At 39.9% G+C, this 22405-nt stretch overlaps 2 protein-coding genes across 2 annotated transcripts; one reads left to right on the top strand and one right to left on the bottom strand.

The window, feature by feature from the left end:
• Positions 1-272: 272 nt before the first annotated feature.
• Positions 273-3049, top strand: dlx3b (distal-less homeobox 3b). Its single transcript, XM_079475714.1, has 3 exons — positions 273-743; positions 1516-1700; positions 2132-3049. The coding sequence occupies exons 1-3, from the start codon at positions 422-424 to the stop codon at positions 2429-2431; spliced, it is 807 nt and encodes a 268-aa protein (XP_079331840.1). The 5' UTR covers positions 273-421; the 3' UTR covers positions 2432-3049.
• A 5831-nt stretch (positions 3050-8880) lies between these two features.
• dlx4b (distal-less homeobox 4b) lies at positions 8881-13130 on the bottom strand. Its single transcript, XM_079476430.1, has 3 exons — positions 12566-13130; positions 11400-11593; positions 8881-9445 (listed from the first exon to the last, which is right to left on the bottom strand). The coding sequence occupies exons 1-3, from the start codon at positions 12864-12866 to the stop codon at positions 9194-9196; spliced, it is 747 nt and encodes a 248-aa protein (XP_079332556.1). The 5' UTR covers positions 12867-13130; the 3' UTR covers positions 8881-9193.
• Between the last annotated feature and the right edge of the window lie 9275 nt (positions 13131-22405).

Here is a 22405-nt window from a genome sequence, read left to right on the forward strand (position 1 = left end):
TTTTTATAAACATGAATAAATGTGATCTTTTTATTTATTTGTGTGAATACGGAGAAAGGGACGGGCAGAGTTCTAACGAATGCATACCTTTCACATGTGCATTATCATTATAACTGATGAAATTCTCAAATGTTTAGTAAGCATGGAGACGCGGAGGCGCTAGGCGGAGAACTCCTCTCATACTCTTGGCTTCTCCCTCAGGGCTAAAGTGACGAGCCAATAGGAGCACAGCGTCCAGCCCTATAACTCGGAGTTTCTCATACTAGATCTCTACCATTGCCTTCAGTACTTCAACCGAGGAGTCAGACAACGCAAGCCATCGAGGATTTTCCTATTGAACTGCGCGTGTGTGATTTGTTCAAGTCTGCCCTGGAAATATCAGTGGACGACTGCTTTTTTCTGAACGGGACACGACCCCACGATGAGTGGACCGACCTTTGACAGGAAAATATCCGGTATTTCAGGCGATCTTTCGGGCTCTATGAGTTGCCACCCGACCCCTAAGGACTCTCCGACTCTTCCAGAGTCGTCGGCTACAGATATGGGTTATTACAGCAGCCATCACGAATATTACCAGAGTCCTCCGTATCCGCAACAGATGAGTTCATATCATCAGTTTAATCTGTCCGGGATGGGGGGATCAGCAGGACCCTATCCCACCAAGACAGAGTACCCTTACGGCAATACTTACAGACAATACGGACATTACGGCAGAGACCTGCAGACGCCACCCCAAAGTGCAGGTGAGCTTTTTATTATTAAAAAGCTAAACTAGAATAGCTAAAATAAGTATTAACGACGAAAAAACTAAGAAGGTTTTTTTCCACGAGGCCTATGCATTTGTAAAGTGAAAGTTAGACTATAGTTGCAATAAGCAGGCATGGTGGTAAAGAATGCTTGTTTGCGCATCGACAAGAAAAATGTATGTAAACGTTCATAATTGTTTATTCGGTTAAATACTTATTTCTTTTACTTTGTGATGTCATCCTGATGTCAAAACAAATTGTCAGAATAGACATAGACTGCATACATTTTATACACATTAATATAAGCTATTTGTTGCAATGTAATTCTCTATTTAAAGAGAATTAGCTTGCGGTTGTTGTAAAACAATTATGACATTTGTAGTGCAACGATAATACGATTAATCGGTATTAGTCACTGCAAATCTAAGCTCGGTGTCACAATATATTTTATTGCCGAAGTAAACCTTCAAATTACACGATACAGTCATTACCACAAAACGCTGAATCAACTGTAATTTGCTCGTATATTTAAAAACTTTGGCATTTCAATATTTCTTTCTTTAACTAACAACTTTGTAACACATACTATATAATTTTAATCGATAGCATATCAGTTCACATCTATAATTACGAAACGCTTTAGGGAAATGCTTTAGGAATTTTAATGGAAAGAAACCGCTGCAGAAGTTTCATCAAACGGCACGACGCGCGTTGCCTCTGGCTGACGAACAGTTTGAGTTAACGTGATCTGTTATTTTATTCTTTCCAGTCAAAGAAGAACCAGAGACGGAAGTTCGGATGGTAAACGGGAAACCCAAGAAAATCCGCAAGCCGCGCACCATTTACTCCAGTTACCAGCTCGCCGCGCTGCAGCGCCGCTTCCAGAAGGCGCAGTATCTGGCGCTGCCGGAGCGCGCTGAACTCGCCGCGCAGCTCGGCCTTACGCAGACACAGGTAACGCCGCGGCTCGATTTCATTTCATAAACAGTTAAAATATGAACGTGTGCCGTTGTGTCAAATCCACACAATTTTCATTTCACGAGCTCATAAACGACCGAGTGAGGTCAGACTTTTGTGTTAATAGTTTACTCCTTGAACTCTTTTGGGGAAAATGATTGAATACATTTTTTGCATAATTTAACGGTGATTTGAAGTCGTGTAATAACGCGTGGCCTCATTGAGAGGTGTTTAGTTTATTTCATTTTCATCGGTAAATGTTATATTATTTAAATAAATAGCCTGGATTAAATATACACATTGAGTTTATTTTACAAATTGACCGCTGACAGTAGGCTACAGGACCGACGCAAGTCTAATAATTTGCACTGTAAGGAACTCGCTTTATGTGCAGTGTCTGAAATGAGTCTACTTTTGCGTTTTGACAGGTGAAAATCTGGTTCCAGAACAGGAGATCCAAGTTCAAGAAACTTTACAAGAACGGCGAGGTTCCTCTGGAGCACAGCCCGAACGCCAGCGACTCCATGGCCTGCAACTCTCCACCATCCCCGTCCGTCTGGGACAATAGCTCTGGCCAGGTCAACCGGGGGCAGATCGCCCAGCCACCCCTCAGTTCCACACCCCCCTACCTGGAAGATTACAGTAATCACTGGTATCCGCAGGGGTCACATTTACAGCACCCAGTGCACCACCCGGGACCACCGCAGAGCGTAGGGGCCGTGTATTAACAGACACTGATGGAAGAGTTTCACGTTGATGGGAAAAGACAATTCAAAACCCGGAGAAATAAGCTGAGAGATGCTCCGGCAGTATCCGGAGTGCCACGGCACGTTCGCGTTGGCATTTTATTGACTGTTGAACGCATATGTGGCGACATGTATACATCGTGTTCAAAATAACACTTGTATCACAAGGTTTCAATGCTACTCTGACCTATTTCATATATGCACGTACGTGTGTAGGTTCGACCATGTCAAGGAAGTTTGCGTGGTTTTAAATTATTGTATTTTTTCTTGTTGACTTCCTTCATGACTTCATGTTTGGTTCTTTGAAAACCGAATATTGAAATGTTTTGCTTAAAGAACGAGTGATCCCCAATTATAGCCCGCGCGTTGCGCTACGGACGTGGGACGGCGGGCGCGCTCCCGCGCGTCAGAGACTCAGGATATAAGTTATGTAGACTTGTACAAAATGTGGAAAGCTGTAAATATGTGTTTAAATAAAACGGAACCACTAAGTTCGTGTTTTTCGGGAAGATAAAGACCGCACGCTGGTGCTTGAATCCTTTTGTATTCATGTAAGTAGTTATTGTTATTCTGTCAAATTAAATAAATGCCAAGTGAAAATCATTTCATTTCATCGTGTGTTTGCTGAGTTCTAGACCAACCTATATAGCCTTCTATGAAAATATTAGCTGTAGAAAATCTATCTTTGTTTGCAGATTAAGGGGGATTTGTTGTGTCAACTTTGGTTACTTTAAAAGGATCCATACGTGGAAGCATTCAGCGTGCACGCTGGTCTTGTTTCGGTTCTCAAGAAAGAGTTCAAGGGGACATTGTCATGTTGCTCATGTGAGGCTGGCTGCGTTCAAAGAGGCTGCAGGAGGCGACAGGCGAGCAGACATGTTGGAGTCACTGGGTTTTATTAGTATTCTCTTGGCAGATAACAAGATAGACTGCAGCGAAGGAGGAGAAACGACTACTGAAATGAAGCCTGGAGCTTTAGAGAGAGAGAGAGAGAGAGAGAGAGAGAGAGTCGGGCGCTGCACGCATAGACACAGCAAACAAAAGCTTTAGATGTAGGCCTAGAAAAAGCCCAAAAGGTTAACAGGTACGCAAATGATAGCATGACTTCAAAGCGTCTTCTTACCTGTTGAGTGTCTTTCTAAAGTTTTGGGTTCCTTCTCCAAACGAATAACACGTCTAGTGTATTTCTGTCATAATTCAACTACAGGCCATCCAAACATATGATTGAATAATAACATTCAAACGAATCATACCTGCAGTGTTATTTATTTCGTTTTAATCATTTAACACGTGTTGTTCATTTTCCACTTTTTACGTGAGATGACAGGTTCGCTCGGTCTCGGGTGTGTCGGCTCCATATAGGTCGGTGTTTGCGGTGGTCTGAGGTTTAGCAGCATCAGATGTTTTCTGGAAGAATTGATTTCCTGTAGCTCCTACTGAAAACATGTGTTGTTGATGTTTATTCGGGGAAATTGGCGAGAATGAGTCCAGTGGTTGCCAAAACATCATGCAGAAATTTGGTGTGAAAATATGATAGCTGAAATTTCATGGAACAATCGGATTCAAATTTAAGATTGATCGAAATAGTTGACGTGCTTTACGATACACAATTCACACGAATTATATTTGATATTACAAACATTTCAAAAGTCGTTTTGCCCAAGAGCAACGTAAGCAAAATACATATATAATAAGGTATTGATTTATAAAATCCAAGATATAAAATCGACAATAACACAAATCGAACTACTGATATAACAAATAGTAACATTAATTGTAAGCAAACGAATTATTACAAAAAGCAAGAGAAACACTTAATTGTTACGACTGTGTAGGTAAAAGTCCTCTTCTGCACAAAATAATCACAAGTATATTTTTTAATTGAATTGATCATTTGCTTGAATATTTTCGGGAATGTCTCGGTACAGGATAAATGTGATTACGCATAACACTGTAATAAAACAGACCAGCTGTTTTCACGCACGCATAAATATGAAGTTTTGTAAAATCGCTGGACGCAATGTTATCTGGAAGCTGCCCGAAGATTACTAAGTCGTTTACATTCAGGTATAACTGTATAATGCTTAATAATTCGTTACATTCAAATAATTATATTTTAGAATGTAATATTGTTTGTCTGTCTGTTCATTATGAATGTTACAAAAAAGTTCAGATTTAATTCCCCTTGAAATATTACTACAGGGAAAAACTCGTGTGTTTGGCCTGATCGGGTCCTGCTCTCAAAACGCCGTTACAGCCAAACATCACTTCTACTGTAAAGATGAATGTTCCGCTATTCTTTAGGTAACACGTGGCCCGTAAACGTGTCCCATTACTGCAGCCTCGTTATAATGTGAGAGTCGGTTTGTTTACTTTCAGCATGTTGTGTTTTTTAATGACTCATATTGATTAAATATAATTACAAACGGACACTCTGCATCTCAGACCTTCAGCAAATTGTAATTGTTAGGTGTTGTCTGCAGGAACAGAATGTGCTTCGTCTCGATCAAATTAATGCATTTACCAAAACTGCCAATTCACAGCGAAAGGGACAGTCTCGGTATCATCGCTGTGCAAAACAGGCTCAAAGCGAGCAGTTTGTCAGCTCTCTGGTTTTCTGTGGAATGGGCGCAATACCATCATTTGAACCACAGAGACCATAATCTGCTTTAGTGCAGAAATCACACCGCTAATGCCCAGCTTTCACATCATCGTTCAGAGCAAATACACTGCAAAGATGAATTATCAATCATGGGTTTAAAAGATTTTTAAGATCGATCGATTTTCAAATATTATTGACATTTACATTTAGTCATTTAACAGATGCTTTTATCCAAAGCGACTTACAAAGAGTTCGGGGAGCAATAAGCGATATGTCATACAAGAGCAAAAGTACGATAGGGGCTAATACAAAGTTACTATTTCAAATTAGAACACACACTTTAGTATGATTAACTTATTTAGTTTGTAATCGACATTTAATGTAAAACAAATGAAATGTTCTCAATTTCAATTAACATCCAGTATGCATAACTCAGTCCTGAAATATCAAGGTATCCTTCATCCTCGGTGGAATATGAATATGGAAACAGGTAATTTGTGGCTACTCACAAGGGGCCTTATGGAAAACATGCCTCGGGGATTTTCACTGGAACAAGAAGAATAATACCACAACTTCTAGAGATTCCTTCAAATTCAAAGTTTCTTTAATATAATGTACTTTATTGTAAAATGAGTTTGGTGTTGCTGTGAAATCCGGCGATGACGCGCATGTGGATGCTAATGTCGGAAACCCGTGAGCTGACCGTCACAGCTATCAGATTAATGGCGTGATAGATGGAGAAGATGTAGATGGTGGGTGTGAGTCATTTCATTGCTGTGGCATTAGTCATGAAGATATTATAATACCCGCCGCCATGCCGAGGTCGAGTTACTCTCCAACCTCCAAAAGAGGAGAAAGAGTCACATTCACACCTAAAACCGGTCAGGCCACTTAGTTCTACTTAAAACTTGATCATCTCGTCATATGTACATAATGGTCAGAGATCAGATCATAAGACATTTTATCCTCTCTAATGTGTTTACCACTTTCATCTAGTTATGGAAGGAAAATGGAGGAAAACGCCCGCCATCCGTTTGATATGATATTTGCAGTTGTAGTTGGGCCAAATGCAAGATATCTGCTTTCTGTTTGTCTTGTTCATGGTGTGTGGCCTTCAATTACAGGCTACCATCTAGGCTGCGGCGTCCTGGGACACATCGCTCACTCGCAGAAGCTTGTACGCCAACAAGGCCAGAGCCGGGTGTGTGGCCTAACAAGGTTGCCCCGAAGAGCGTGCAAAACCCAGAGTGGCCCGTCCAGGCCTGAACTGTTGAACTTGAATACGATACTAACATCGGACGCTCCGCGACACCCTAAATAAAGCCAATTTCCATGCGTTCGATGAGAAACCATATCCAAAAGGCCTCTGGGGTGGCAAATGAGGGTTGAGCAGGCGGTCAACAGCGCTGGGGACATGCACATGTTGCCATGTAAAGATGGGGGGCAGCTGCCCGACCCTCGCTCAAAGCCCGCGGAGCAGACGTCACTCGTCGGCATCGTTCTGCTGGAAATGTAAATAAGATCAAATGAGAGAGGCATTCTTGACAGCTGTGAACCGATGAACTTTCGCTAACCCTGAAGCGCTGCAACATTTCGGCAACCATGCACTGGTTGTTTTACTGCGAATCTGCGATGAAGCGAATCTTCTCCTGGCCTCCGAAGATGAAAAATCACACTATCAGTCCTGTCAATATATCAGATGCCTTTTTTTTACAGCCATGTAGTTCCATCATCTTAGACCTTTAAACTCCCATCCGTCGACCCATCACTCTTTAGTGTGCTCCCAAATCAGCTCCTCACATAATTGCCCTGTTTGAAAGCCGCTTTTCTCTGCTTGTCCAAGTCGAGCACCCATTATTCTAATCTTAAGATGTAAAATTGCCCATAATTTCCCATGTGAGGTCTCACCGCTTCATCCAAAACACTTGTCTTCTCTTCCCATGACTAGAGCAACGTAAACTCTGCAAATCAAACTCAGGGACAGAGTATATAAGACGTGCACGCGGGGATAAAATGAAACCATATTTTGGGAACATGAACTACAGTGAGACGCTTGGCATCTTCAGAAGTGTGCTGAATTTTTCTCTGTGGTTTGTTTGGTGGAGACTGCAGGAGGTAAGTGACTTTGCGTTAATGGTTTCAACTGGCTCTTCTGCTGTCGTCGACGTGAGCATATTGATTTAGGAAATATAGATATACATTTAGGAAAATACATTATTTCGGCACTGTTGAGTAATTGCAACAAATCTTCAACAGATGTTGCAGAAGCTCATAAATGTGAGTTTAATGCAATAAAAGGTTTTAGAAGATTTTGTTGATTATTGTTGGCTTCAGACATCACTTCTTCGTAGGATAACCGCATGTGGCGAGCATTATTTTATTTTTATGTCCGGGTGATTTCTCATATTCATTTTATTGGATAAAAAATTCACCTCTCTTATATTATTGCGAGTTGTGAGATTAATGAAATCTGGTTCACATCAGGCTGAATCCTATGAAAAGCTCAAAATGACCGAGATGCTTTGTAATATGACTGTTTTACCAAGACAGGACTGTGTTGAGTGAGCTGGGTCAAAGTCAGGTCAAGTGGACCCTGCCTCCCTCCAGGTGGCATCTATTCATGAGGCTTCACCCTTCATTTTGACCATGAAATGACAATGAATAAGCTTAGATTGCTTCTAATGTTCACACAATGCGTGCGCTTTGTCGTTTGCAGCACGTTGAAATGCTATCTAAGTGCGTCATATAGATGTTTGATCAAAACATTTAAAGATTTTGGTATTTTTATGTGCAATCGCTTTCGACTAGCTGTTGTTCTTAAATAAGTAAATAAGCAAATCATTTCTGCATGTTTTTGCTTAATTGACACATGAATAACTGGGTTCTAGAGCTTGTACCCCCACGCCAAAACAGATCTGTTACCAGGGTCCGCGAAATATCAAGAGGAAAATGTTAAACTTTTCATAAATTAGTTTCATAATAGTTCTGACTCGCTTCAAACTTTAAGATAATACCTGGTCGATACGAAAATGGAAAATGTCCCTCTGTTCCTCAGACACAGAACAATATAATGCGAACCGTTCACTTTGTAATCAAAGTAATTTAAAGAGTTTTCTCTATCCAATAAAACAGCGCATATCGCTGCTTCCAGAATAATGCGCATATCAATAATGAATCAAACAATAAGTGAATAAAACGAATGCGTCATAAAACGTGCTGGAAAAGTTGCAGTTCATGTTTGGACAGTAAATAATGAATTGTACAAGCGCAACATTTTAATGAAACAATAGATGTGTTATTGCTGTTGAATAAACAAGTCACCCAAATAAAACAAAATTATTTAATCAAGGGTCAAAATTAAGGAAAATATTAGCCGAAATGTGTTCGAGCATTGATGTGAGTTCGGGGCAGATTGTCACACGTGTTGTGCGAATGCTAGGAAAACAATTAAGGCTAATATTTGTAATGCAAAACTAAATAATAACTTTGGTAAAAAAATAATCTTATAAATACATTATTGCTTCCTCATTTCTAAAAAATGGTTTTACTGTTTTTATTTCCTGTAAGAAATCTTAGCAGGTTACATTTACATTTTAAAATCCAAAGTGGCACCATACTTATTTACCATCAAAATATATTATTAATATAATATATAACGATTTAATACATTTTACATAATCTGTGGGAATAACAACAGAAATGTTTGGTAAAACGATTTTTGCTTGTAAAGCGTGACTCTCCTATAGGTTTGATCTAAAACGATTGACATTTGTCAAATACCGTTAGTGGAAATAAATGTAAACCATAATTGTATTTTGATATTTATTTTAAATGACAACATACGAGCTGCAGTTCTGGTGAAATAGTGCTACCAACATTCTTGATAATTTATTAAAATACGCATAGTACAGCAAGACTTTCATCGTTCATAAATCCTTTATTTAAAGCAAATACTAAGAACTTTGAAAAAAGCTACTGAAGTGTATAATGGAGTCACAGGCCCCTGACAGCATAGAGAGTAAACACAGTCTTTTCAGACACACACAGTTATACAACACACTGTAAAAGACAATCACCTTCCGCGTAAGTGTGGCTACACTTTAGCAGGTGTCATACGACTGGAGTCTCTGTTTATGTTCGAATCACATCATCTGAGATCTGTGCACGGGATCCTGATGGTGCGGAGGATACCAGTGTCCAAAATTGTTCATGTAACTGCTCGGGTGCACGGGCGGCCCTTTGTTGGCCATGGAGATCTCCCAAAGCTGCGGCAGACCCGGAGAACACGGAGAGGCGGAGGACGTGGACTGAAGTAGTTCCCCTTCAGGTCCGCTGGGGCCATGCTTAATTATCTTCTTGTATTTCGAGCGCTTGTTTTGAAACCATATTTTAACCTTCAATGAAAAGAGAAGAAACACGCACATCAAAACGAAGTCTTAAATGATACCATTCATGCCCAAATCTGGAGGCCAGATATTTTACGGTCTAATCAAGACGAAAGTGGTCCATATTTAAGATGTCCTGTTGATTTCTTTTCTTCATCATACAATGATTGGCACAGAAGAGTTGGCCTGACAGCATCATGCATCTTTGCTTCAGATGGACCCGCGGAGGCGTTGCGAGCGGTGCGCGCGTTGCGCCCCGCCACACTACAGTAATCACAGCGTAAAAATAATAAAAAGAACTCGACCGAAATGACTGCCAGAGAGCTCGTTAAATATGTAAAAGAACACAAAGGCGGCACACAATTAGCATTTGCGACATAACAAAGCCACCCACCATCAAACATTAACGACATCTAGATTAAAACAGTCATTGTTTCACTGCGAAGGCCATGCTTAACAGTATACGAGTGGTTTGGACACGGAATGCACACAACACGTGAATTCTATTAGGAAGCAACACCTTTGAATCCTAAAATGATTACTTGAGAGGAATTCTGCTAAGAAACAACCAAACAGCCACCAATGTCTGTCTCACCTCACACAATTTCCACAACCTCACACGATCAAAATCTATCCTACACAATGTTATTACATTGGCTGTCAACACATCTAATAAACACATGCAAAAGGGATTTTCCTTTTTATTTCCAAAGCTTGCAGCATTTACAGTGAGGTTGTGAATACGTTTAAGGATTTTTAAAAGCCCAAATATGCTGCGTGTGTTTGCGTGTTTATCAAACTGAAACTGGCTCCCCCACACACACACACACACACACACACACACACGCACACACACACACACACACATCCATTTTGATTTAATGACATAGCTTTAAAGAATGCGCACTATTTGAGGAACAGTATATGTGTGAGGCGAGCAGATGACAGAGACACTTCTTTGATGAAGCCGAGCCGTAAATCATACTGGAATATCCTCATAGCTGCAGACAGACTGAACTCATCTTCCACAGTCAAAGTCGAAGAGCGACCTGTCACACGCGGGGTGGCAAGTGTTACAGACAGAGAAAGATACACCACACCAACACACACAGACGTTTGCATTCTGCTCGAGTGTGTCTGTTTCAACGAGTAATAGGCTACATTTCAGCAAAATGACTTATATAACATATTTATAGATTACTTTGAGTTCAAAATAATTCTTCATTCGTTATTAGTCTTGTCAAATAAGACGATCGAATGGATCTAATAAAAAAACTGAACAATGAAATAATTACAAATCAAAAAGAGAGAAAATATGTCTCTGTTTATTTATCTATCTATAGCTTCGTGTATTAATAATTACAAGTCATTAAATCAGGGACGAGGTTTTTACACTCAAGACGGAAAACACAAAAGCTGCAGTGTGCTGAGAATTAAAGTCAAGGATCAGGCCGAATCCTCACTTATCTCCAACAATAGAGAAAGTAATAAGGTTACATGTGTTTACATGAATGAAGCGTATAGCCTACTGTACATGCTGACTCACTACAGCCACACCTACATGGTCACTGTGTATATGACTTGAAAAGCTCATTTCAGAATATATGGGCTCAGAGGTTTTCAACGTGTTTAGACAGGCTGCAGATCTTCAACAACAACAAAAAACGATGCTATATGTCGCCGTCTCGCTATGTTCAATATTTATTTCAAGCAATCGCACTCATTAATGGACTTTCCTCGCATCTAAGTGTCCTGGAAGAGTGACCACAATAAAACACCACGTGTGATATGTTGTCGTGTAATGCAATGACGTTCTACTTTTTCCTGATCAATTACAGATTTTTATTTACCAACATTTTCCAGGTCATGCAATAATTCACATATATAATGTCATTCAATTTAAAGACTACACAGCCCAACGCCCACACAAGAATGCTGTGACAATAATGTGTGAAACATTCACCTGTGTTTGCGTCAGTCCCAGTTTGGCTGCCAGGTCCGCGCGCTCGGGCAGCGCGAGGTACTGGGTTTGCTGGAAGCGCTGGTGCAGCGCCTGCAGCTGAAAACTGGAGTAAATGGTGCGCGGTTTGCGGATCTTCTTTCCTTTGCCATTAAGGCGAATTTCACCGTTCTCGATGACCACTGGCTTCTCGTGGTCTTCATTCATGCAGACGAAACACAACGAAATCATTATGACCTGGCGAATGATAAATAAACCTCACACATGCTGAAGGTTACTGAAGAATCACTGTGTTTCTGTCTGATCGATTCGCACTCGTTTTAATTATCTGTTCATCTAATACTAATTGACAATCCTACAGGCCTGCCCAAAAAGGCCAATGTTGCAAAGGTCAAACGATTTACTAAATAATTATATATTACAAATAATATTATCGAACATAAATCATTTGAAATTGCATGTCATTAAAGGTTGGTACACATAAATGTTAAAATAGCTTTTGACTTCACAATGCGCAAGCAAAACGTCATATTTACTAACTGATATGCTTTGCTAAGGTATCGTCTATTGGCCTACGGTTTTCGTTGCTGACGATTAATTGACTGACACCGAGCACGTACGAGCAGTTTTCGGACGGTATTGATACAAGTGGTGTAGTTTGCATATAGTTAGAACTTGAAATGTGCATTTGGCAACCCTGTAAACTACTATACGGTTTGCACAGCATTTTCATTTTGCTGTAACAACAAACGCTTAATGCGTAATGAAGGCCGACCGCGCTATTCAGGAAAAACTTAATTTAACTCAATGTTGAAATCCAAGGATTGGCTTAAGAAATAAGATCACACTTGGGAATTAAATAGCCAAAAACACAGGCGCGTACGGAAGCACTTCTGCAATAATCATACTTTTGTTTATACCATGCGCAACTGCTTTATCCTGACACGTGAATGCCTCGGTCTTTAACACTAACTACATCACACGTGCCCCTTTTTAACAAAATGTGCTGTTCTAATACACTGCGCGTTCAGTGAGGTGGCCATATACACAAAAAAAGTTATTAATGTCACTAATAACTAAAATGTCTAACAAAACAGCTGCAATAAACGTGATGTCAGAGCAATGGGAAACACTAAACGCGTTTTTATTTTAAGTAGGCCTATACTCACTGTTGTCTTCAGTCCTGATGTGGTTGTTTTGCTGGTAAGGCATGTAGGGACTCGGCGCAGGAGCGCTCACCGACCCGGGGTAGGCGTATCCCAGCGGCCGGCTGTAATGGGACGCGCTGGAGGGGAAGGGACCATCGTGCTGGAGGTGTCCACTGGAGCGCAATCCGTGCACTGGGTAAATATTGTGCGTGAGTCCCGGTAAATGCTGCTGGCTGGTTGGAAGTCCGTGGCCAAACTCCAAAAATGCTGATTTGGAAGGATCTGGACTATTCAGAGTGTCAGACATGAAACTCATAGACATTATTAACAGTCAAGTCCATAAAGCCGGATGAAGGTCCGAGTACAGCATTGAACGTTCACTGTGCACGAGAGACACCTTGACCAGGATCCATCGCAAGAAAAGCAACCACGAATCCCCGCATGAAAGTCTTTTTCCAGATATCACTGAGGTGAATGTCATAAGTTAATAGAGCGCATCTTAAACAATGGCAAAAGCGCGCAATATCTGCAGTCACTTCGGGCGTACGGCGCTGCGCGCTACTCACTGAGCACGCTCCGCGGGCGCGCGCGCTGATTGGTGCGTCACGAGACACCAGGGAGAGTTAAACTAAGTTTGAGCATTTGTTATAGCGTACTGATCCCGATCAGGTCCATTCATGAACACGTCGACCTACCGGACTAAAAGAATTGTGCACGTATGCAAAGGGAGTTGCAACATGTATGTGGCCGAGCGGTTTAAAACAAAGCCTGTGCGCTTTTTAATATAGTCGGAATCATGCCATGCAATTGTGCAGGGGCTAGGATATCTAGGATATCGGCACATACAGAAAAGACACACATTTTGTTGCTATCTACCACCCATTCACTGAACATAAGTTGGGCATGATTAACAATATATAGTTTTTCACTAAACGATGCATAATATATTTATGAAACAGCAGAAATGCATAAGGGGATACCGTACAGATAAGTAAACGTTTCGCGCAACGAATATTGTTTTTAATAAATAATGGAAAATAAAGAAACCTTCCCCATTTTTCATTTAAGGAAAAAACTTTGCCTATTTACTTTCGGATAAATCTACCTTTATATTACATTTGTTAATAGTTACTGTATACAGTTGGGAACATCAACTGTACACATTTGCTTCAGAATGTGTCAAAACACCCAATGGCAGAGCGCACTGTGGCATATGGGCGAAACCAAGCTCCAAGAACTTCCTTCATTTATTATTCCATCATTTAATCATTAATGAATGTATTAATTTTTTTTATTTATTAAAAACGCATTTCAGTTTGTCAACCCAATTTGTCTAAAAGAAAACCTCTGGCACAGGTGAAATGCGTATTTCCTCACTCACATTATTCAAAGGGTCTTACAGAGAATTCGCTCAGTGACTTTTTTGTCGGTGATCCCTGGGATCCAAACCCATGAGGTCTCGATGCTCTACACATTTACAGACGTCGCTTCTCCATCACTCACATAAACGGAGCGACAAAAGTGTTTAACAAACTCAACCATTACCATTAATTCCCATACTAACCTACTGTTTTATTTTTATAATAACAATCTAACGTGTTGAGCCAATGTTTGATGACCACGATAAATTAAGTGAATTACTAAAATATAATCTAGCTATCTATAACTATATATTGCATATATGGAAAATTCCACAACAGACTATAAAAATGTGACTATAATTAAACAACTCATAATGTATAGTGTATAAAATAAACAACAACATTTAATTTTTTTACTTGAAAGTCTAAATGCAATTGATCTTTGTAAAGAAAAACACAAATCACGTGACGTCTTCTTGACATAAGAACGTGGTGACTCGAAGACACATCCACTCTCTTTAAAATAAACGAGGTTAAAATTTGACAAGCCTTTAAGAACTTTAACATCTTTTACACGTATGTTTTATATGTCTGTAAAATATACTAATATAGTGTGCTTATTAAGCCAATATGTCTTTATTTTTTGAAGTAAGCCCAATTTTGTATGTCTCTCCATCTTTTATTATTATTTAAATAACAAATGTGGCATGAACACAGAGGAATATTTTGATATGAGTTTACAGTAAAAAAGGGAGCATAAGGGCAGACAACATTCATCATATTCCAGTTCAACACAAAACATTAATAATAACAAAAACTCCACTAAAACACAATTACATTGAAACTCAAGATTTCACCCGGTAGTCAATTTTTTTGTGTTTTATGCTTAAAAACAAAACGTTTGTGTGTATAAACAAAATGTTTTGCTATATTGTGTTTCCTGAATCTGAACAAGGAATATGAAAGTAATACAGCAAGTTTCTCCAAGGCAGCTGTACAGACAGTGGCCACAGAAAGTCTGGGTGAAGATTACTGTATCGGCCAGAAGAACCTGCAAGACATGTGTCTCGATCACACCCTGAAAAATCTCAAATCACATAACTGCACGCTGATGCCTCCCTCTTAATAAACTCTACGCACATGTGTCTCAGAATGTCATCATGAGTTGCTCATGTATTGCTGTTAGTGTGTCGCATGCTTTTCAGGGTCATAGGAGCCCACAGCGGGCTGAGATCCAAGCCGAGATGGGCCAAACCTAACCAACCATTATTGTCACGGCTAAACCACATCTGCAGAATTATCAGTGAGAATGCCGCGTGCGGGTTTAACTGTGGGATGACGAGTCTTCATCATTTCTTTTGCAAATGAAACGAAAACTGCCGGGGCCCAAAAATATTCAAACACTTTTTCAAACAGCATTTGCAAAGATGAAAAATGTTGCATTCATTTTGATAATCAGGAATTAACATAGGAACGCTAACATATGCTTTATCTATTTTTATTCATTTAAACCGTGCTTATAAACACTACAATTGGTTTGATATTTTGTTGTTCACAGAAGTCCGTCTTTCATGTCCAAATACATTTTGGAGCCACTGTACAGAACCGTATCATATAATAAAAGTAATGTCAGGGGGTTTTGGTGTACTGACTTGATTTTATGAAGAACATGCTGGAATACACAGCAGCAAAGTGACCCTGAGCACAGAGTTGATTCTCACAGTGTCGATGCAGATCTCTACGCATAGCTGTTGTTATAGTCGGGGGTGTGGGGCAACGTGGAGAGGGTGAGAAGGAAAGCTAGACGCTCTTTAAAGTTGTAATTATGCCTCCGTTACAGAGAAGAACAAAGCCGAGCCCTGGAGTCACAGAGCATGGATGTGTCCTCACCGTGCCTTCATACACGCGAGACAGAGCGTTAATAACAATACACCAGAACGCGGCCCAGACTGCCTGGCGTCTGTTGTCCTGCACACGTATGCCTTTGTGAATGTGTGTGGGTTAGATACGAGGTTGCTCTTACAGGTAAGTGTGTGGAAATGTTTATAGGTGTGTGTGTGTTTGTATTGCTTGAACATGAGATCTGTTAACACCATCAATGTCCAGCGATGTGGAGGAACAAAATTTTTCTTATTTGAATCAACTGCACATCATCAGGACGATTCCACAGAAGATCCACATGTTTGCTTCCCAAAAGATTAAGAACCTTATCTTTCTTACTTTTTTAAGAACTTGCGAAACACAAAGCATCATGAAGAATCTTTAGTTTTAAAGGGACAACTAACCAAAAATGAAAGTTCTGTAATCATTTACTCTCTCCCTACAAATCTGTGAAATGTGTTGGTTTGATGAACACAGAGAAACATATTTGGAAGAAGGCTTGTAAACCAAACAGTTCTTGGACACTTGACTCCCATAGTAGGAAAACTCACTTTATATATATTTTTTTTCCTGTTGAACACAAATTTATATTTTGAAGAATGTAGGACATTGTCATTTTTCCTACTATGGGAGTCAATGGTGGTCAAGAATTGTTCGGTTTCAAGCATTCTTCCAAATATCTTCAACCATACAAAGACATGAGTACAGATTTATAGCAACTCGAGGGTAAACGGTCCCTTTAAAAGTGATGTTAACAAACTGATTTACAGCTGCCATCACCTTGTGGGCTTACATACACTTGCAAAGTCTCTCTTTACATCTTCTTTACTGTACAACAACTGATGATCCAACACCATTAAACAGAGTTGACAGTGAATGTCTGTGTGCACGAGTCTTGCGGACATCAATGTTTTCAACAGGATTTGTCTTTTTTTCACTCATGTTTGTGGCCTGGGGAGAGCGTGGGTCAGAGGAAGAGGTTTGGTGTGCGGATAAAGTGCTCGATAAAGTCTGTTAGCTGCGCTCCAGGGCACTGTGGAAGATCTGGAGACGACTTTCCGCCGTTTAAATACTTCGCACTTTCATCCTCAAGGTTACTGAAGGCCCGTGCACGTGTTTGCCTGGCGTGGGCATGAATATTACTGAGCAAGAAATCCTGTTCGGATCTATCAGACGCTTCAGTTAGCACCACTCCTGAAGAAATAATTACCCCGAATCATCAGAAGATCCGCCTTCAATCCGGCTGACACTCCCAGTACACAACCGGCATAACTCTGCGCTGACCTGTACCGCAGACACACACGGTTACTAAAAACAGATTAAACTGTTAAAAAAGACAGTCAAATGATGACAGATGACAATCTGAATTATAATTGCAGAGAACCGTAGATGAAACTGAATCAAAGACTTTTACGAACAAGGCTTATAAAAGCCAAGCGCTGCTTATCAGGAAATGATTTGCTTTCTGACCAGTAACAAAACATGATCTTTTTTCCCATTCAACTGTTTTTAAAGGTTAAACACTAAGCGTATTTACTACATGTGTTTTCTCATTATTAAACAACAATAAAGTTTAAGAGCAATTTTGCTCCTGTATATTAATCTTATATTAAAGCTTTCAAGTGGAATGTGACACCAACGTTTTAATGGTGTAATTAAATATAAATAATCTGTTTAAAATATGAATGAATAAAACTGTCCGTACTGCTGCTTGATTCTGATTGGTTGAGTCGAGCTCCAAGCCGTTATAAAATACCCACATGACCCGCTGCTTCTTGGTGGTTATTGCTATAACATCACCATGTTTGGGTTGAGCCACAAAATATATATTTAGGACAATAAAGAAAAAAATTCTTAAAGCACTAACTGTCAATTTTTGCCTTACCATAGTAAAGATAATGCAATAGACACCTGCAGATAAAGTGACACACAACAGATGGAAATCTTGCGTTTGTGGGAATTGTAAGTGTGTGTGTGTGTGTGTGTGTGTGTGTGCCTGTGCTTGCGTGTGTGTGTGTCTGTGCTTGCATGTGTTTTTGGCCTGAACTCCGAATTCATCAGCATAGTAATTGCTGCCAGACAGAAATGTGAAGGAAGCCACTGTGTATGTGTGTGTGTGTGTGTGTGTGTGCGCGCGCGCATATGTGTGTGTGTGTGTGTATTGACCTGATAGATAAAAAAGTGAACACCACAAATATATATTAATATTACATTTTAAAGAAAACTTATAGAATAAATTGGTTCTCGCTAGTAAATCATTTATAAAAATAAATATAAAATTAATAAAGCAATTATAAATTACAACTCAAACCATGCTTTTATTAAAACAATAAACAATTATCAACAGTAAATTGGAAAATGATTCCAAGAAAAATCTTTTGTTCAACAGAATGATTCAATGACTTTTAGCACCAAATTGCAAATCAACACAAAACCAAGAGAAACCTAAAAAATAAGAGAAAGATTGAAATCAGCACACTAAGCATTCACATCTGGACCATACAGAAACTGAACTCAAACCTGTGCAGAAGCACTAAAGATGTTTACTGACACTCATTCACAACAAGAGTCAAAGAGGCATTCCAGCGAGAGCGAGACGACACCGAGGGGTGACCACAGGATTTTTCCACTGTAAATGTCACCATGTGTCACAAAACAGAAATGAGTTGTGGTGAGGGAGTCTGTGAGATGCGTCAGGCGCGCCTGGAGGTGGCACGGTTCATCCGAGGTCACAGAAAACAACATTGCGTTATGCGCTGAGAGGATTTGAACTTCACTTATGTGATAGCCACTAGCCTGCTAGTTTGACATCAAACATTGGGATAAACCATGACAATTAAAGTAAAAAGTGAATAATCTCCCAGATCAATTTTTTTTTCTCTAACCGAAAGTCTAGCCGTTTGATCCCGTGCACTGTCCACCAGACAGCCCCATCTAGAGTCAGAGGTTTTTTCCTGAGGGAGTGACCCAGAGCACATGCCCACCCAATCAAAACACAAAGCCAAACGCCTGAGGTTGCCAGGTACTGACAGGGAATTTCTAAAGACCGGTTTACCAGGTCCAAGGATTATCCATCTGGGGTTACCTAACCCCCGCAGTAACGTGACCTCCTCTCACCCGTGGTATTGTGGTCTACTGTGCCCCGAGAATCCGCCGAGCGTTATTATTAACCATCTCGGCCTAGTCCATCTGTACGGCCAGCTTCCGAAGACCTGACATCTGTCTAAGCAAAACAAGAGCGCTTCCTCCACGAGAAACATGAGAAAGGCATTCTCACCTCTTTGAGTTTCAGCGTGGACACCTCTCTCTCCGAGCGGCTGAAACTCTAGACATCTATCGGCGAATATGATTTTTTCCCTTTCACTCCCAACGAATAAAATATGAAGAAACTGCCTGCCCCAAGGTCAAATCCCTCTCCTCGGAGCTCTTCAATAGAAACAAACCACAGGATCAGGTTCTCGAGCTGTCAGTGTTAAGTTCCATTGTGACCTACAATGGCACACAATGGCCCTCACATCACCAGACTGAACGACACACAACAACTCGACGTGAACATGAGGACGCTCGTCAGATGGACGTGACACAAATCACTGACACTTGTCCCAAAATTATGAACTGCAATCGCTTGTGAAAATTGCCACTTTTCACCTTTCCATATCATATTACTGCAGCGGACAAAAGTGAAGACTGAAGGGCATATATGAACAATATTTGCTTTTAATTACCCTCTTAGTTTCAATTAAATCATCAAATATGAGCAGTGTGGTACAAATTGGTATGGGGAATACGCTTAACTTAAGTAAGATTTTGGCAAACGTATTTGGCAAAAGGTCAAACTAAAGGGAATTTTTGAAAAAGGAAACAAACATCGAGTCTTTTTATTAGTTATATTTTGTCGATTAGCTCTTACGTTTGACTCCCGGCTCTTGACTAAACTTTACTCACTACTGTACACAATCACTTACTACCTCTAAACATTAGGGCTGTCAAACAATGAATCGCAATAAATCACATCCAGAATACATTTTTTTGTTTATTATAATATATTTCTGTGCGGTGTGCAGTTTGTATTTGTAAATACAAATACTCCTACATGCATATATATTTAAAGTCCCATTGAAATTTAAAATGAAAAAGCCTTTATTTTCATGAAGTATTGCAGCGTTTATTGTAAATAGTTTATCAATGTGGGTCATTCTCTTTTAAAGAATCATGTGCTCTCATAATCTTTAGTTAAAATCGATAAATACACTTCCGTCCTGTAGTGACAATTCATCTTAGATGGCTTACTGGGGCTGAGCATCCGTTAACTCCTCCCCTTCGACTGTCAGTCTCCTGACAGTTCCATTTCAAAATGCAACGGCTGACTTTATACGTCCAATCAAATCGCAGAGACACATGAAAGCACCATTTTTCTCATTCAAAATTCCATTTCACGCCGAAATTAGTCAAAATACGGAAGAAAAAACTATCCGTTTCAAGGGGAATATAATGGCAAAAATAAAAGTCAATAATGCATGTAAATATATAAATATATAAAATGAATATGCAAAGTACACAGATATATATTATGAAAACACAAACTTTTATACTAGATGTGATTAATCACAATTAATTGTTTGACTGTCCTACCAAACTTAGTATTCAAACTTTTTCCTGCAGAATAATTGAGATCGAATCACATAAAACCGAAGTAAAAACAAGCTCTAAATCAAAGCTGAATGCTGTCAATATTTATTTAAGACGTTAAACATCATAGTTCATGTGCCTCAACCATAAGGTGGTGCCCAAGCACAAATGTATGCCTCGATAAAACTTTTTTATCTCCAAATCCAAATATGTCAAGTCAGAATTACATTAAATATAGAATATTTGTACTGTGTTCCAGTAGTAACCATCAGGGGTCGTCCGGGGCAGAGCCCCTGCACATAGGCCGACCGTCTCGCTCTGCTTCCTGCATGCGTGTGGCACTCCTGGTGTTATGGAGCAGCACTCTGTCGTGTCCCGGTATAAATCTCAAGTTTAAGTAACAATTTACCTTTTTTGTCAATGTACACACTTACATTAATAATCGAGGAAGAACGGACCTAAGTGCAATGCAGTAACCCAACTCAGAGTCGCACTTTAACTGCTTCCACGCAGAAATCCTTCCCTGCTTTCCATTCCGTGGTGATAATCCTTGAGCCCTACTCTCATGGAAGAGCAAAGCTGTTGATGTGTAAACTCTGAAGGGAAAAAGGCAATTGTCCGGTTAAAATTCACTTGGCAAAAGGAGCAACAAAACCTTTATTTGGAGTGACGTTAACTATGGTGTCCCCTTCCCCAAGGGCCCTTGGGATGGAGATATATTCTGTTTTGGAACGCACAGCGTGTCGGTGCGCACTTGTGTTTCCTTTCTTCAGTGCCCAGTCACGCACTGCCTTTGCTAGTTGACCGATTCTTGTCCGGTGCGCACTGTTCTTTAAACGTTTCATGTCATAGTGAGCTGTTTTTGAAGAAAGACTTGACTCAGCAAGGATGCAAAAGTTAATGGGTTATCTCAAACATTGTGAATGTTGTATGAAGTTTTGACAGAAAAGTACTGGAAATACACAGGTCATACATACAATTCTGTGGATGGTAATAAATTAAGATATTTGATGTTATATGATATCAACTTATATTTTATAGTTTGTCAATCAATAAAATTATAAACTTCATGATAATTCATTGTAATGATGTGACTCAAAACCTGGTACTTTCAAATACAACAGGTTGTCCTGATAACGTATGACATAATGTGCATCATAATCCTAAACAGAGAAAACAGATTGTTCTTAAAGGAACAGTTCACCCAAAAATTAAAATTCTGTCATCATTTACTCGCCCTCAGATTGTTCCAAACCGGTTTACATTTCTTTGTTCTGCTAAACACAAAGGAAGATAGTTTAAGAATGTCAGTAACCGAGCAGATATCATCTCCCGTTGACTCCAATAGTATTTATTTTTTCCGTACAATGGCAGTAAATGGGGAACAAGGTTCCTGACCTTCTTACAAATATCTTTCTTTGTGCTTAGCATATCAAAGACATTTATACAGGTTTGGAACAACCTGAGGGGTGCGTAGGCCTAAATGATTTTCATTTTGGGGTGAACTATCCCTTTAAGTAAAACAGACAGATGAAAGTCAATGAAAGGATGTCCCTTATGAGTTCAGCCCGAAGGCAGCTCTATGCCGGAGAGCCCTGGACGCTGAACCTGTCATGTTTGAAAGCTTGCTGCCGGGCCCAGGGCACAAGAAGAGAAGGAAAGGAGAAAAAGGTGCTACTCTTTTCTATATCTGTGTCTGTGAAGCGTCAGATTGTCTGCGCTTTGAGGGACAACCACTAACTTCAAAGGATCCACATCTCTGTCGCTGTCATATTTGACCGAAATGAGACAAGCTTCAGATAGCCATCTCTTTCCACCTTTAACAACTGTAGATTAATCTCCAAAACCTAGTATGCCACCTATGTCGGAAGCATTTTAAAGGAACCGTGGGTATAGAAAGATGTATAGCTTAATACCGTATATTAACAATGGCATTGACTTTTTAAATGTGAAATTAAAAAGCAGTGTAGGTGTCACTTTATTCATAAAC

The sequence above is a fragment of the Barbatula barbatula genome (assembly GCF_947034865.1).
Source record: "Barbatula barbatula genome assembly, chromosome: 16".
Classification (NCBI taxonomy): domain Eukaryota; kingdom Metazoa; phylum Chordata; class Actinopteri; order Cypriniformes; family Nemacheilidae; genus Barbatula; species Barbatula barbatula.

Bases quoted from the DNA above. Each gene is read 5' to 3' on its own strand.
- dlx3b (XM_079475714.1), top strand. From the start codon at position 422: ATGAGTGGACCGACCTTTGACAGGAAAATATCCGGTATTTCAGGCGAT. The intron at 744-1,515 runs GTGAGCTTTTTA...TATTCTTTCCAG, and splicing joins GACGCCACCCCAAAGTGCAG to TCAAAGAAGAACCAGAGACG. The intron at 1,701-2,131 runs GTAACGCCGCGG...GCGTTTTGACAG, and splicing joins TCGGCCTTACGCAGACACAG to GTGAAAATCTGGTTCCAGAA.
- dlx4b (XM_079476430.1), bottom strand. From the start codon at position 12,866: ATGTCTATGAGTTTCATGTCTGACACTCTGAATAGTCCAGATCCTTCC. The intron at 11,594-12,565 runs GTGAGTATAGGC...GCATGAATGAAG, and splicing joins CATCAGGACTGAAGACAACA to ACCACGAGAAGCCAGTGGTC. The intron at 9,446-11,399 runs GTGAATGTTTCA...TTTTCATTGAAG, and splicing joins TGGGACTGACGCAAACACAG to GTTAAAATATGGTTTCAAAA.